Below are 17,358 nucleotides of genomic sequence, written 5' to 3' on the forward strand. Positions count from 1 at the left end.
TAAGTATGCCCTTGACTCAATCTTCAAAGTCCTTCAGGCCTATTCAAACTCTTAAGTTGATGAAGCCTTACTCGATTTTCACAAATGTCTTGAAAGATCTAACCTCATCTTGTTCAATATATCATGATTTAATCAGCCATTCTCCAACTTTTGGGCATCCACTCAGTTTCAAATTTCTAGCCACTACGAAAAGGGCTGGCACAAACACTTTTGCACATACGGGTCTCTTTCCTTCCTTTAAAATCACTTTGGGTTGATCTGCTTTTTCTTGTACAGCATGACAAACATGGAAATATGGTTAGAAGAGTTGCACATGTTTTATATATATTGGATTATTTGCTGTCTATGGGAAGAGGGAGAAAGGGATAAAGGGAGAAAATTTTGGAACACAAGGTTTTACAAATATGAATGTTGAAAACTATCTTTGCATGTATTTGGAAAAATAAAATACATAAATAATTAAAAGACAATAATGAATTGATTCCTTAACTGATAGATGAATCTTTTCCCCACTTTCTATATCTCTTTTCTTATTTTTTTTTACTCATCTGTATAATATATCTTGTGGTCAAAGAGGCTGACAGAGAATCAGAATAATGCCATGGAAGCCAAGGGATCCTAAATGTATACATTTTAAAAGGTAATGTTCTTAGAAGTAATTTAATCGAATTCTTTATTTTTAAAAGTGAGTAAACTGAGTCAGAGAGGTTGGATGTTTCAATGTCTTCTAAGGAAAAACTACATTATCTTCCATGGGTTTAGAGGAATTGGTATATTTTTCTTACCAGATTCTATCTCTTGGTAAGTTCCTTAAAGTCCTTAAGATGCCTTTAGAGTTTATAGTCTACCTTAACCATGGGGATTCAAAAAACCACTAGGCTGCACTAAAGGAGGAAAACAAAAATAGAAACAAAAGTGTAATCCAAATTTCCAACTAAACTTGGAGGATTTCCATGTAACTACTTTGTTGTGACCTCTTATTAATAGAAGGGGAAGGGACGGAAACAAGCATTAAACTATGCTAAGTACTAGGAATACAAAAAGAAGCAGAAGAAATCTCTACCCTCAAGGACCTCACAAATTAATGATACTCACAACAATCTCAACAGGTAAGTGCTATTATTATCCCCATTTTAAAAACAGGGGGAACTGAGATTAAGATAACATACATACAGATTAAGTGATTTGCCCAAAATCACACAGATAATGTCTGAGGTTGGATTTGAACTCAGGTCTTCCAGGCTCCAGACTGAACATGCTATCTACTGTACCACCTAACTAATATAAAGTGGTATGCTTCCATAATAGTTGGAGTTGCCCTGGTAACTTTTGGGAGAAAAGAGACTTTTATACTTCCAGAGAACTTCGGAAGTACTAGATTCTCTTCAAGATTAAGTCCATAAAGGTAGGCAAGGGATGGAGTATAGAGAACTATAGATAGACAGGCAGATAGATAGATAGATAGATAGATAGATAGATAGATAGATAGATAGATAGATATAGATGTTGATAAATAATCTTTACATATATATATGTATATATGAAGGGAGAGAGAGATGGAGAGAGATAGAGACAGAAAAAGACAGATAAAGAGAGAGAGAGAGATACTTTGGAAGGTACAGACACATAAACTAGCTCTTCAATATTTCCCTGATTTCTAGCTTTTTATTTTTTCTAATCTTTCTACACTTAAAGGGATTTATTGTGTGACACTAGGGCCTCTCTCTTGGTTTGAGACAAAACATCTCATTCCCAGAGGGAGAACTCATTTACTCTTATCTTCTGGCATATCTATATAAATTCTCTGATTTTTGTTTGCTATCAGCTGGGAAAAAATTGCCTTACTACCGAAATTTAGTGTGAAGGAATTAAGTATATAGACTTAAGCTTGGGATAATTCTTCTCCCTCTAAGGGATAATAACTAAGAAAGTGGCTTTTTGTTTTGAACCAAAATTATACACTGAAGGCAGTAATATTTATGAGGTGATAGATATAATTCTATAATAACAAAACCTCTCAAAGACTGAAGAAAAATGTCCAGTCTCATGGCCTATATCCTGCTCTTTTTAAGGCTGGAATCATTATTATTTCTTCTTTGTAGAAGGATAGGAAAGATTTCATTAATATCTATCAATGCTTCCTCCATGACCTGTTTTTAAAGAACCCATGGAGACATATCTGTCACATGGGCAGACATTATCATGGCAAAAACAAAATAAACAAAGTTGTACCTCCCAGAAAGTGACTAAATATTCAATTTTTCATTTCAATTCAGTAAGCTAATTAGACATCCACTGTTTGCCATGTACTCTACTAAGGGCTGGGAATACCAAAAAGAAAAAGAAAGTTCTTATCTTCAAGAGTTTAAAGTCTAATGAGGAAGAAAATACACAAAGGAAAGCTGAAAAGGGCTGGTGTGTGTGTGTGTGTGTGTGTGTGTAAAATAGTTACCTGGAAAGTTTTGAACCCTCTAGAAAGGAAAGTTTTGGGAGGCATTTGTGACTCTAGCACTCCAATTAGAGGCAATTGAAGAAGTTGAGAAAGTGTTAAGTATTATCAAAATATTTTGAAACACCCAGTTTTTCGACTTAATATCAAGTATGCAGATTGCACCCTGAGTTTGGCATAACAATGATCCTTTTCAGGCTGGAATAAACTCAACCTCTGGCAAAGTATTACTAAATAATACAAAGTATTATTAAGAAATTTAGCTCACCTTATTTCCCAGTGCCATCTATCACACATTCATAATTCCTGTTCCTTGTCATTGATTACACTCCCATTCCTGTAACAAAACTGGTTCTCTGCCTTTCAGAGTGGACGTGACCCCTAAGATCTGAAACAATGACTGCTCTCATGGGACCCAAGAACATTGTATTGTTCCAAGAAATGCTAATCATAAGCACTATCTCAAGATCTAAAAATCATTGTGTTGTGGGCCAAATTCTTTCATGTAGATAAGTGGACCCAGTAGCCGAAGTGTAAGCACTCCTTTGGAGTTGGGGTAGCTTCCCTTTTCAAATGCCATTTTCCTCACTCTGAAATTAATTGAATTTCTGTTTAAGTCGTGACTCTCTAGTTTCTAGCCTGCTTTGTTCAGCTCTCATTCTTCCAATCTTCCTAAAGATTAGAGAGTACTTTTGGTCAACTTCTGATTCAAACTACATAAGGAGGAGCTTCCTGGTGATCAATTTAGCCTGGAGGTGACATAATTATTCTGCAGAATGGTAACCAAACAGAGCTGCTAAAGGAAGATAGGTGGCAAAGAATTGGAAATCTAGAGGAAACTCATCAATTGGGGAATGGTTGAACAAGTTACGGTTTATGATTGTTGTGGAATACTATTGTATCTTAATGAACGAGATGAGATGAGATCTTGTTCATCTACTTCAGAGTTTGAGTAGGTCTGAAGGACTTTGAAGATTGAGTCAAAGACATACTTATGTCCCCTTCTTGTTATCCTCCCATGACATAATTTTCTCCTTATTCAGTCAAATATGGGCAACTATGTACTTATTGGTCAAATTAAATTTCTCGGGTAGTTCTCAAGATTAGAATGTAAGACCCTCAGCCAATGAGGTTGAGGGTCTGTGGTGGAAGGGGGTATTTGCCTTTCGGATTAAAAGTGTAAACCCTGCCCTGTGCTTCCTCCCTTCAATTGACTGCTGGAAGAGTGGGACGCCCAATTCTCTTGAGAACATATAATAAACTTTGCTTTGCTTCTAGAGATCTCTCCAGCTTTTTTATTAAATGGTGATCCCTGACCATATCTGTACCACACATTAAAAAATGGAAAGCAGGATGGTTTCAGAAAAATCAGGAGGTTTTATATCAATTGATAGCATGTGAAGTAATCAGAACCAGGAAACCATTGTACATAATAGCAAAACAAAGGTCTGGCTCTGATTCATTGTACATAAGGATGAGATTTCTGGTGGTCAGTTTAGCCTGGAGGTGACATAATTATTCTGTAGAATGGAAACCAAACAGAGCTGCTAAAGGAAGATGACTGGCAAAGAATTAGAAATCTAGAGAAAGCTCATCAATTGGAGAATGGCTGAATTGTGGTGGAATACTATTGTACATTTAGAAATGGAGAGCAGGATGGTTTCAGAAAATCTTGGCAGGTTTTATGTATCAATTGAAGCTATGTCAAATAAGCAGATAATAAGCAGAACCGGGATAACATTTTATATAATAGCAAAACAAAGAACAACAGTAAAAGAATTATCTATTCTGATCAAGACAATGATCTGAGATATTCCTAAAGGACTCATGATAAAAAATGCTATCCATTTTCAGAGAGAGAAGTAATGCATTCAGAGTACAGACTTAGAAGCATATTTTTTCACTTTCTTTACTTTCTTGGGGTTTTTTGTATGTCTTCCTTTGCAACATGGCTAATATGAAAATATGCTTTGCTTGACTTCATATGTATAGTCGATATACTGTTTGCCTTCTCAAGGGGTCAGGGAGAGGTGTGAAGGAATAAATGAATGTGGAACTCACAACTTAAAAAAAAGGAATGTCAAAAATACTTTAAATATAATTGTGAAATATTAGTGAACTAAATAAAATACATACATGAAAGTAAAAAAAAAATAAAGGAAGATGAAGAAAACAGGACAACAAAGACAAGAAATTCCAAGCTTTGCCAATCTTCTCATCCCATTTTGGAAGAATTGATTTCTAGATCTAAATGATGAGAAAGTTTTCCCCATTTTGCAATTCAGGAAATCTTTGCAGTTCATAATGGAATTCTCACTATAAAGAAGTGAGGACATTGAGCAGAAGCACCAGAAACATCTGGGCTACCATGAAGATGTCAACACTTACTGTATGGTTGGTGATGCTCATCACTCTCTTTTATATTTAATACTTTTATTTTCCCCAGTTACATGTAAAACAATTTTTTTACATTTGTTTTTTAAAATGTTGAGTTCCAGATTCCCTCCCTTTTTCCCCACGCCTACCTCCCCTCCTTTATGTGAAGTTATGATGCTCATTACTATCATGGTACCATGTGCTACATCTATTTAGGGTTCCCTGACCCACTAGCCAATTATATAATCCCCTTTTTAGAAGCCCCATGGGGAAGAGCAGAAAAACAAGACTTTGCCCTATTAGAGACTTCTGAGGGCTTGCCTTTCTTTTTCTGTTGACATCGACACTTCTATGGTTGATAGACACTTTAACCTCCTTCCTATTTTCAGACAGCAAGTCACCTCCCAACAATGATACCTTTTTGATCTTCCAGTCCCTCTGGGGAAGGGCTGTATTGGTAGCAGTGCTGAGGACACAGACGGTAATTTAGTGGTGAGATCTGGCAAGCAATGAAAGGTTATTCAGGGGAGGTGTTCAAGAGCAGAGAACAGTAGAACTGAAATGGCTAATTGTTTGAAATTGGAAAGGGAAGAAGGTCAAGTCAGAGCAGATCAAATGACCTAAGAAGGTACTGAAGGATGGAGGAAATAAAAGTCTTGTGGACAAAGAATAGATTTCAAAGTAAGGCAGAGAGATGGAATAAATATGAGGTTATTATCAGAAAAATAGTAAGAGTTTTTATCACAGAAGTAGAATACTTGGTGAATAACATTGAGATCATGTGTGACTTTTCTATATATGATATAGGTGGAGTGAAGAAATAGGTCATGGTGATGGGGGCTGGAAATCAGAAAGGAATCTTAAAGGGACCTCACCCCCCATCAATGGGAGTGAAGGTAACTGAAATTAAGGAGTTAGAAGATGCATTATTGCCAGAGTTTTGAGTAGAGGAAATTTGTGAACTAGGGAGTACTTCAGAAATGATTAGCTCTAGGCAAATTATTTTACCTCAGTTAGCCCCAATGTCCTGAGCTGTCAAATGGTGAAAATCATAGCACCTACCTCTCAGAATTGATGTCTGGCTCAAAGTAGAGTGCTTATCACGTAGTAGGTGATAATGAATACTTATTTCCTTCCTTCCTAGAACACGAGGAATGATCTGGAGGACATGAGTATTAGCTAACATGGTTTGGATTACCTGGAAAATTTTGAGGATTTACCTTTAGGATCTTCAACTCTAAAAGGAGGGGGTTGAGACAGATAAGGTATTCAATTTCAAACACTTAATATCTAGGCTTCTCATACTTAAACCCAAAACTTTTGTGGGTGTGTATTCTTTTGCAAAGAAAGTGATTTTTTTTTACATTTAAATTGGGAAATATTAATAAAATAGATAAAATATATTTTTTAAATCGCTGCTTTTAAGATTTGTTTAAGATATTTTTTTTCTTCTGAGGCTGGGGTTAAGTGACACAGCTAGGAAGTGTTAAGTGTCTGAGACTAGATTCGAACTTGGGTCCTTCTGAATTCAGGGCTGGTGCTCTATCCGCTGAGCCCTTTTAAGATTTGTTTAAGGGAAATAGCCCGCAGAGGTTATTCCGGTGAATCAGATAGGCAACTTTATATTAAAATAAAAAATAGAAAAATGAAAAAAAAAAAACAGGAAAGAAGTAGAAAGAAAACTGCAGTATATCGGACAGGGAAAATCTCAGGCCCGGCTGCCTGCTAGGGCTCTTTCCCTCAAACTAGGCAAAGAGAGCAGAGGCGGGGCCTTTCTCAGTCACTCCCGGACGGACCTATCAGAACCGTGCTTTCTCTTTCAGAAGAGCCAATCAGAGAAGGAGGAGGAGCCGGAGAGGAAGTGGTAAAGGTTGTGCCGGGGCGGGGGGGATTAGCATTTGGGACCCCCTGCTCCGGTGAGTGACTGACCAGTTGATTGCCTTCCGAAAGTGGAGGTAGGGGAGGGGACCTTGACGCGGAAGTGTAGGGAAGGGCTCGGAGGCTTCGCTGCCCCCTTCTCGCGGGCACCTGAGGCACCTGAGGGGAGTTCACGGGGCATGAAGCGCTAGACACTGCGGGTGCTGGAGACGGACGAGCCGGGGCTGAGGACAGCAGGGACGCAGGTAGTGAAAGCAGTTAGGAGAGGGTCGGAGAGGGTCGCAGGCGCTCCGGGCATGCTGATCACGCTGTGTTACCTGTACCTGTGGGCGCGCTGGGGGGCGCGGCCCACGCGCATTATCCACAGTACGGTGCGCAGGCTGCATCGCACCCGCTGCTCCTTCACCTTCTGCAGAAGTGGCGGGGTCGGCAAGCCTAGCCCGGGGGCCTTGGGGATCTCCGAGGACCGTGTCTGCCTCAGAATGGGAAACCGAGTCTTCTTCACTGACGAGTCCCAGGTAGTTCTTACTCTTTCGGGGACTGGGCTTGGTGGGCTGCGGAGACACAGGTTGGCTTTGCGTAACCTCCCATTGCCTAGAACGGAGCGGTGTCTTTTTCCCAGCTGTGGGACGGCCTGGAGCTTTTTTTTTCCGTCTCTAAAATGGGGATGGATGCCCTTGGTACCCATCTCACAGGACTGCTGGGAGACGCAAATTATGTGTAACGCTTTTGCGAACTTGTAAAATGACATAAAAACGAAGTGAGTTTTTATTGACTTGTGGAAGGATGACGTGTTTTCTGCAGCCCTTGCGACCACTGAAAATAAGTTGCATTTGTTAAGAGCTCTGTGGTCATAAGGATATTATGATATTAAGAATCCTGAGTCGGGGAAATAGCATGTACTTGCATGACCTCGAAGTAATTGTAAACATACTCGATAAGAAATTTTATTCTTGTTGGGAGCATGTTCTCTACTATTTAGGGAGTGGAATTGGAACTATCTACAAACTTTTTCAATTTGACTAAATCCTGTTATTTTTGAGGATTTATGTAAAATGCTGCTTGAAAAGTTAGCGCTGGCTAGGAGAGCAGTTTGGCCTGTGGGAGAGAGCACTGAAGTTCGGCTATCCTAGTCAAATGCCATCTTGGGGGACCTTGGATCAGTTATTAGAGAATCTCCCAAACCTTCCTCCAGTGCCTCGCGGTGGTGTGGAGGTGACCACGCTTTAACCAGATAGTAGAAAAAAAGGTTTTTATGCACTTTGTGATACCTTGTTAGTTATAAGGTGACGAATTCATTGTATGGGATGCAAAGATGGTACCTCCTCTAATGGTGGTATCAAGTACCATCAACATGTTAAATGGCTCTTTTCAATAATGAGATGATGGAGGCCAGTTCCCATGTTCTGTGTGATGAATGGAGCCATCCACCCAAAGAGAGCACTATGGGAACTGAGCGTTTTCACTTTTTGTGGTTTGCTTGCATTTCTATTTTCTTTTTTGCCTTGTTCTGACTTGTGGAGAACGATAATTGTATAAAGATGTATATATAGGATTTAATATTTTTTCTTAACATATATTGGATTACTTGCCACATAGGGGAGGGGGCTAGGGAAAGGGAAATTTGTAACACAAGGTTTTGCAAGAATTAATGTTGAAAAAATTATCCGTGCATATGTTTTGTATATAAGTAGAAAAAAGGCTTGTTAACTATAGAGGTGGTTACATTCATGCCAGGATTTTGCTTGAGAATGTAAAACACTCCTGAAAGCTGTGTAAAATTGTGGAGAAAGGAAGGATAAAGTAGTACCATTTGAATGGAGTGAGTATAATTTGATATTCCAAGAAATGTAAATTTGGGCTAAAAGAGGGCCTTGTAAATATTTGAGCAGTATTTTTTTGAGCATCATGTTCTCAAATCCACCCCTCTTTCAAATTTCCCTGTTACGTTTATTTTTTTTTTCCTGAAGCTGGGAGTGACTTGCCCAGGGTCACACAGCTAGGAAGTTTAAGTGTCTGAGACCAGATTTGATCTCTAGTTCTCCTGACTTCAGGACTGGTGCTCAATCCACTTCGCCACCTAGCTGCCCCTTGTTACTGTCACTTTTCTACTCATTGGTCAGAACCATTGTATAGTCCATTGCTCCTAATTTTTATTCAATCAACATATCCAATCTTGCTTTTTAATCTCTACAGCATCTCTGCCTCTCTGTCCTATCTTATCTATCAGGCTTTGCCTTCCTTAGATGGTATCTTCTCATAGGTTTCCTCAATAGCCTATAGGACTCTGTAGGAGTGCCTCTGATGTGAAGGCTTGCCTTTTTCAAGGCTGCTCATTCGCCTCTGGTGTCCACTTTCATCCAATTGTTTTCTGTAGCTTCAAGTGTTCACACTTCCTAGTGTACATACCCCAACAATTTTCTCTACAGATAGGTTACACCATGTTGAGGGTAACCTCAAACCTATGGGAATTGGATGTTTAACCATGTATCTGATGTAGATGGGAACAATTTATGAAAGTGGGTGAAACAGACTTTGTGGGAGCATCTAGAGCTTGGTCATACATGATGGCCACTGGACATTGACTCTGGAAGAGAAAATGAGGTTGATGACTTGGTGAACTCTTCCCTCACTTTAATTCAAATCATATACAAGGCAAGATATCATCCTGTGATGCCATTGATCCTCTGAAATGAAGGGACAAAACTTAGTGGAAGCAGATTCCCATTCCTCTAGCACACTACATATAGATTGTACATTGGCGACAGTGAATTATAATTATGTCTACAAATGACTGCATGTATTCAATGGACCCTCTAAGTTGTATGTGTTATTAGTGCCTACAATATGAGCTGTGGAACTGTGGAATGATTACAAAGGTATCAGCCCATAATGTGTTGAAAGACTATTTTTGAAGATACCTGACATTTTGAAAGTACCAATAGGTGATTATCTGTTTGATTTAGAGTTGAACAAGAAGAAAACATCAGGATTGTTTTTAGTGAATTGAAGTGTCCTTTTTTTATAGTACTAACATTATATCCATGTGCAATAGTGCCCTCGTACTGAGTGCATAGCAAATGCTGTCTCTTACAATCTCTGTACAAAATAAGTTTCAGAATTTGATTTTCAAAAAGATTCTAAAAAAGATCAGTCTTGTTAAACTTTTGCAGTACTTTCCAAAATCTGGGAATTGAATGAATTACAAAATTGCTGTAACTTTATTGGTACAGGCTGGTCAGTAGGTACTGCTTTGGATTTTAACTGCACTGTATCTTAGTCGATGGTTTCATGAGTTCATGTAGCCAAAATGAGGAGGGTATAGAATGATTTCCTTGCAAGAGCCCACTTGATGTTGATAAACATGCATTTTGTTTTCTCTAGCTCTATTTGCTTTCTATGTCTGACCTTAGATAAATATGCTCAGGCATTATTTTAAAATGCATATTTTATATTTCTAATAGGAAAGGGCTAGATAGAAAGTTTTAGGATATTTTGCTTAAGCACAAATGCAACAAAGAAGGGATCTGATAACTGTTTAAACTGGCACGGTTTAAAGTGACCCTTTCTGAGGTTTTTTTTAAATAGCACTCAATACAGATTTTGCCACATAGTAAGCATTTAATAAACATTTGTTGAATTGAATTATACATTCAATTGTGAGTGGCTAATTTTTTTCCTACTTTTTAGAAGTACAAGCATATTTATTTATTTTTTGTTATTTGCTTTGTGTTTTACATATGCTGTGGGTTTTTTTTTTTTTTTTTTTTTTTTTTAATTCCCCAAATTGAAGGTTTGTGGAAATCCTGTAAGGATATCATTGCTCACATTGTGTCTCTGATCACATTTTGGTAATTCTTTTCAATATTTCCTACTTTTTTCATTATTGGTTTCTGACTATTGTAATTGTTTTGGAGTGCCTTGAATTGTACTCTTGTTAGATGAACTTAGTAAATGGGTGTGTTCTGACTGCTCTACCAACTAGTAGTCTCTTTTCCCTTTCCTAGGGCCTCCAGTATTGAAGAACATTATGCTGTCAAATAGCATCAAATGCTAGAAAGAAATCTTTTGTGAAAGGAATAATCAAATGGTGTGAATTTGAAGGAATAATCAAATTTTATTAAATTTTATTTCAGTAGCCTTCTTAAACAGCAGTCATCAACAGTCAAGGCAAGACCTTCAAAAAAAATTGCTGCTAACTGCTCAGGTGATAAGAGCATTTTTTTTTTTTTTTTTTTTTTTTTTTTTAAGCAGCAAGGCATTTTCTCCCCCTGAGGCAGTTGGGGTTAAGTAACTTGCCCAGGGTCACACAGCTAGGAAGGATTTGACTTGGCTGGTGCTTTTTGCACTGTGCCATCTAGTTAGCTGTTCCTACAGCAAGGTATTTTTAAATAAGATATATTCATTGTTTTTGTAGTCATCATGTTATTACACACTATTATGTTGTAGTATAGTATAAACCTAACCTTATATGCATTGGGGATTTACAAAAATCATGCAGAAATTTTGTATGATTTGTTTTATTGTAATATTTGTTTTATTATAATAGTCTAGAACTGAACCTACACTATTTGAGAAGTCTATAGTCAAAATGCCTGGCACTGTACTGTTAGAATAATAATAATAGATCTAACTTTTCCTTTTTTCTCCCTTTACATCCTAGTCTATTGATGACTTAAATAAGTGGGCACTACTTCTTGTTTCTCCTTTTATTTATCCTGGGGATATTCTTGAAGCAGAACACATAGCATTTGTGATAGAAAGCATTTTGCTACGAAGTCAGAATTTACCAGCACCATTTTTCCCTACAGAAACGGTGAGTGATATTTTTATATCTTGCTGAAGATTAGACTAATAGAATAGTAGTAGTTTTAACTACTGTGCTGTATATATCAATAGCATGATGGCAAACTAAATTTAATAAGGTAAATTGCCTTTGGAATTTTAGATCACACCAACTCTAAATTCCCATTTTCTGAACCCAAATAAGACCTTCCTTAAATGCCATTATAAATGTTAGTTTTTACTAATCTGTTTCCTCAAAATCAGAAAATTTCACTTGTTCAATTTTAAGAATTTTTTGACATGTGCTAGACTCCCAGTATCACTATAAAAATGACATCCAGCCAGTTTTTTTTTTTTACTGATCATGTGTAATACCCAATTACTGTCTCTATTGGCAGTAACTCTGACAATGAATTTTATATTTCTAACTATATTTAAATGACAAAACTACCTAGTGCTAGGAAAATTTGACTTTTCAGGGCATCCTGTGGTAATAGTGGTACTTGTCCAGACCTGCTAACAGTCCCTGGCCTTATTTAACATTTTCCCATCAAGTAATTGCCAATATTCTTCAGGGGGTATTGCTCAAATCTTATTTTTTCTCTTCATCTTTAGAAAATAATCCTCTATTTTATTTATTTGTTTTATAATAGTTTTTATTTACCAGATATTTGCATGGGTAATTTTACAACATTGACAATTGCCAAACCATTTGTTCCAATTTTTTCCCTCTCCCCCTCTCCCCCCATGGCAGGTCCACCAAAACATTTTAAATAGTTTAGAGTATAAATTAAATACAATATATGTATACATGACAGTTGTTTTGCTGAACAAAAAGAATCTGACTTTGAAATAGTGTACATTTAGCCTGTGAAGGAAATACAAAATGCAGGCGGACAAAATTAGAGGGATTGGAAATTCTATGTAGTGGTTCATAGTCATCTCCTAGAGTTCTTTCACTAGCTGGTTCAGTTCATTACTACTCTATTGGAACTGATTTGGTTCTCATTGTTGAAGAGAGCCACGTCCTTCAGAATTGATCTTCATACAGTATTGTTGTTGAAGTATAATGATCTCCTGGTCTGGATAAACCTGTATTTTAGATAGGATGCATTCCTCACTCTTCACTCTACAAGCCACAAATTCCTTATCAGTTAAACAAGTCCCCATTATCTTGGGGTTTATTTCCCTCTGGTTATCTCTGTGTTGCTGTAACTGCCCTAGGTCTTTTACTAATCCACTCTGATTTTCTTTTATTCACAATCCACTAAAAATTCCTGAAATTCCCAACTACTTTACCAAGGAGATCTCTGCCCCAGTATCTACTAAATCTTTTTACTCCTGACTAGGCTCAGCCTAGAGTTACTAGTATTTCTTGGTGGGATCTGGAAAGAAGGAACCCCAGGCTCCCTAACTCCCTGAAGTGTCCATTCTTCCAGGTGGTCTGACCTCTTTCTATCCCCATCTCTCCAGTAAGGGGGAAATTTTCAATATTCTTTTTGCAGAGTTCCTTCCTCAGTCTATTATGGGCCATAATGTTTTTCCTCCTCTCAGCTTCTCTCTCCTCTAAAGCTGCTTCTGTAATTTCTGTTGAAGGAGAAAATACATAAAGTGGGGGAGGGCTGTACCTGAAAAATCTTTGTGGCCATTAATCTGCCATTTCAGTAGGAAAATTATCTAACTCCTTACTAAAAGGTTCTTTCCATTCACAAAAATATTAAAGCTTAAAACAACCAATCTTTATCAGCCCCAAACTTTGGCCGGAATATTGAAAGTCTTATAGTAGGATAATAATTCTGTGGCCATTCATAAAAACAATACTTTGATCATTTTCTTTTCCCCAGGTTCACTCAGTCTCCCCACTTTTCTAACATCTTTTATATCTAGTTTATTGAAAGAATATTGACTTTCCTTACCTCTCTTCAGTTACCTGTTCCTTACTATTTCTTATTCCCTTCTTTATTGGACATTCTCTTCTAGTTTAGGATCTGAACTAACCAAACCCATTTTGGGCCCCAACCCAAATTTTGATCCTTTTCTTAGCTTGTCCAATGTACTAGCAAACATGGTTCAGAAATTCATTCCAATCTCTGCATTAGGCTCTGCTCAATGCACTCCTTTTTCAGGTATCCTTACAGCTGAGAAAACTAGGCATCAGGACTCCTCAAAAAGGAGAGGTACCACTTTTCCCAATTCCTGACCCACTCACCTCTTTCAGTGATTTCCTGGCTAATGCACTAATTGTTAGAAATGAAAATTTCACACTTGAGATTTCCTGGAGAAAAGGTTTTATTGGGTGTCTAGCAAGAAGTGAGTGCACTTTGAGAGGACACAAAGACCAGAACCACATTTACATATACAATGTTTGCATATACATATACAATCCTGTTCCCCTCTCCCTTGCCATATCATATGTTCAAAAGTAGTGGATGTCTCCTTAAGGGAGAAGAATCTGGGGTAGAGGAGGGAAGACATGTCTTGTGTTTCATGTGTCCCATGGAGGAAAAGACACCTGTACTTATTATTTACATTTTATTTTTTTCCCTAATTTCATGTAAAGACAATTTGCAGCACCTGTCCCCAAGATTGCAAGCGATTTTTCCAAATTCCAAAAAAAATTCCCAAATCTTTCTTTGCCTCTCCCTTCTACTGTTACCCAAAATGGCAGTCTGGTATAGGTTATACATCCGCATCCATGTTCAACATTTCTACCTGAGTAGAAACAAAACAAAAGGAAAAACCCCACCAACCTTCCCCCCCCCCCAAAAAAAAAAAAAAAAAAAAAGAAAAGAAAAACTATGCATTTAGACTGCATCATTTTATTCTCTGACTAGATAGTAGTAGCATTTTTAGATCTGGATGATCTGTCTGTTGTCTGGTAAGAGATCATCGAATAAGGGTCAGAGGAAGAGGATATAATTCAATTCTCAGGATCACTGAAGTCCACTGTTGACCTAATTGATAACTATAGAGATCAGAAGTAGGATAAATTTGAAAGATGGGAATTTAGTAAGGAAGTGACACTTTCCTATTTTCAGGGTCATGTTATAGGAAAACAGGATTTGTTTTGGCATGTACCCTTAATTTTCAAAGGTTTCAAAGAAATGGCCTGTGGAAAAAATTGGTTCTGGTGGAGTCAATCCGGGAAGGATAAAAAAGGATCAAGAAATTTTGCAGAAAATAAGAGATTTGTATGCAAAGGGAATCAAATCAAATCAATAAAGCAGTGACTGTCTCAATCAAAAAGAGTTAATAAAATCTTTAAAGGGAGCTTCTTAATATTATTTGTGTCTTGGGCTTCTTTTATGTCATTTGCCTCTTCTCAGAATGTTTTATTGTTTGTTTTCTGAGGCAGTTGGGGTTAAGTGACCTGCCCAGGGTCACACAGCTAGGAAGTGGTCACACCTAACTGCACCCTACTTAGATTTTACAAGAAATTTGTAGAAGATGGAAGCAATGTCAGAAATTCTTTTGTGAATGAAGAAGAGTCCTGTAAAATTGTCAGGAATGCAAATGTTAAAAATGAGTGAATGAGAGAAAGCAAGGACATCAGAGTTTTTTCAGCTGTGTTGGCAAATAGAATCTTTGCCTGGGAAGAGAATGGCACAGTGATTACTGCCAAGAAGGATGTCATAGCAAATGACAAGACAAAAAAAAACAATAGAAAGTTAATATTTAAGATAAATGAGGAAGATTGTAAATGAGCAGTTACCGGCTCTTGATTTAGGTCACCTGGAAGAGAAAATGTCTTGAATCCTGAAAGCACTGGCAAATGTAGTTCACCTTATGTGTTTTTTCTCCCTTTCTTGATTGATGAATTTGGAAATATGTTTAGAAGAATTGCACACCTATATTGGATTGCTTGCTATCTTGGGGAGGGAAAAAGGAGGGAGGGAGAAAAAATTGGGACACAATGTTTTGTAAAGATGTGTATCTGTATCTATCTATATCTGTATATTATTTACTGGACCACTGTTTGAAAAAAAATAGAAGAGGTGCTACAATATTAGAGGACAATAAAAGATGCAGATGCAGTAAAGCTCTATTGAACTTGGCTTGGAATCTTAGGAAAACTAAGTTTGTCATTGTTTGTGATCAATAGTTTGTGAACATGTAGAAAGGAAAGTAGAAATTGCAGCTCACTTTCAGATAATTCCAGAATAATTCCAGAATTCCAGAATAAATCCAATTAAATTTTATCTGCCTTTTGACAGATTACTAGTAAATGAGGGAAATCATAATTTTTCTTGATTTGAGCCCTCTCTACTGTGCTTTTGACTTTCCAGATTTCACTTCAGTACTTTTAAAAAATATATATGCAAAGATAATTTTTCAACATTTACTCTTGCAAAACCCTGTATTCCAAATTTTTCTCCCTTTCAACTCAAGAAATCCAATATGTTGAAAATACTATTGTGATCCACTTTCAGTCCCTACATTCCTTTCTCTGGATGCCTGAAGGCTCTCCATTGGAACTGGCTGTTGATAAAAACTCACTGATAAGAACTCACTGTTTAGATCCATGTCTATCAGTCATCATATAATCTTGTTGCTATAGTACTATACTGTTTCTTTACTATTATTACCTTAGGAGTATTCATTGGTCTTTCTCACTCTGAAATATTCCTCTGCATTGTCAGCTCCTTTTTACCCATTGGTCAGTTCTTGTAGAGATATTAATTTTGTGAAGGTATCTAAGCAAGCTAATCTTTTGGCTGTGTTTTTGATTTTGTTAGAACCATGCTTCTGGGATAAATACTCTCATATCACGTCATTTTGAGGAACTCCTTGAAGTAAATTTTTTTTCTCAGTGTGTTTTTTTCCCCAGTAACGAGCACAATACTCATGCTATTAAATATTTGTTGTCTTGTTTTGAGCAAATAATGATTAAACATACATCTGTCATAATTATCAGTATCACAATCTGTATTTGATTTGTAGATGTCACAAAATTGGAAGTAATGGTTAAGACATTGCAGTCAGGATCCAAAAGGATCTTGTCAAGAGGTAGAGCATTGGTGCAAGAATAAGGTGGGAGAGTTTTAGTAGATAACATTCAAGATGAGTCAGCAGAAGGATATGGCAGCCAAAAAGCTAGGATAATGGGTATAATTTAATTTTGGTGGTATGGTCACTAAATTTTTTTTTTTCTGGCATCATCTAGTCTTGATTTATTTTTTTTTTTAAGGAACATAAATTTTGTGTGCTGTGATTTATTACATTTTAGAGATTTTCAACAAGAGTTGAAACTTAATACACACATTATCAAGAAAATTTAGTTAAATGACATACTTGTTACTTGGGCATTCTAGATAAACCACTAATCAGAAAAAAGCTTTGCAGCTTTGACATTCAAAATAGGTTAGTTTTATGTGGTCATTTTGATCTTTGTGAACTTTGGGGGTAAGGAGAGATAGGAGTATATTTTCATCCCTTTTTACCCATTTCTTTAGTATGCTATTACATAACTCATACGTTTATTAAACTTTTATCACCTAAAACTATAGCAATAGCGTTCTGGCTTCCTACTTCAATGACTTGTCTTTCTAATCTAATCCTTTCTGTATTCAGAGCTACCAAAGTGATCTTTCTCAAGTATTAGTCTAACCATGTAATTCCCTTCCTTCTCCCACTTCCTTCAGTCTCATCTTTCATTATGCTACTTTGGCTCCCTTCAAGATCAATAATGGCACCAACATCAATACAGCATGTGTTAAATATTTTTAGATTCCACAATATCTCTGGGAGACAAATTATGATTATCACTATTATACAAAACTAAAGCTAAAAAACCAAGATAATGAAATTTTTTATAAGTACAGGGAGGGGACATGGCTTTAGGAAAAAAGGAGGCAGCTAGATATAGCACC

At 37.0% G+C, this 17,358-nt stretch overlaps 1 protein-coding gene across 7 annotated transcripts in view; it reads left to right on the forward strand.

Moving 5' to 3' along the window:
* Nucleotides 1–1,050: 1,050 nt before the first annotated feature.
* Nucleotides 1,051–17,358, forward strand: part of HLCS (holocarboxylase synthetase) — an 88,097-nt gene continuing 71,789 nt past the window's right edge. The window contains exons 1-2 of one of the 7 annotated variants that reach the window (XM_074300590.1): nt 1,051–1,109; nt 11,367–11,519. Coding sequence is in view for 2 of the 7 variants with exons in the window: in XM_074300584.1 (XP_074156685.1) it covers nt 7,000–7,221; nt 11,367–11,519 (375 nt within the window). In the remaining 5 variants the exon portion in view is untranslated. Of the gene's footprint in view, nt 1,110–6,659; nt 7,222–10,791; nt 10,911–11,366; nt 11,520–17,358 lie in introns of those variants that run through there. The other 6 variants (XM_074300586.1, XM_074300589.1, XM_074300584.1 and 3 more) reach the window with 6 other exon arrangements.

The sequence above is a fragment of the Sminthopsis crassicaudata genome, chromosome 3 (genome assembly GCF_048593235.1).
Source record: "Sminthopsis crassicaudata isolate SCR6 chromosome 3, ASM4859323v1, whole genome shotgun sequence".
Lineage (NCBI taxonomy): Eukaryota > Metazoa > Chordata > Mammalia > Dasyuromorphia > Dasyuridae > Sminthopsis > Sminthopsis crassicaudata.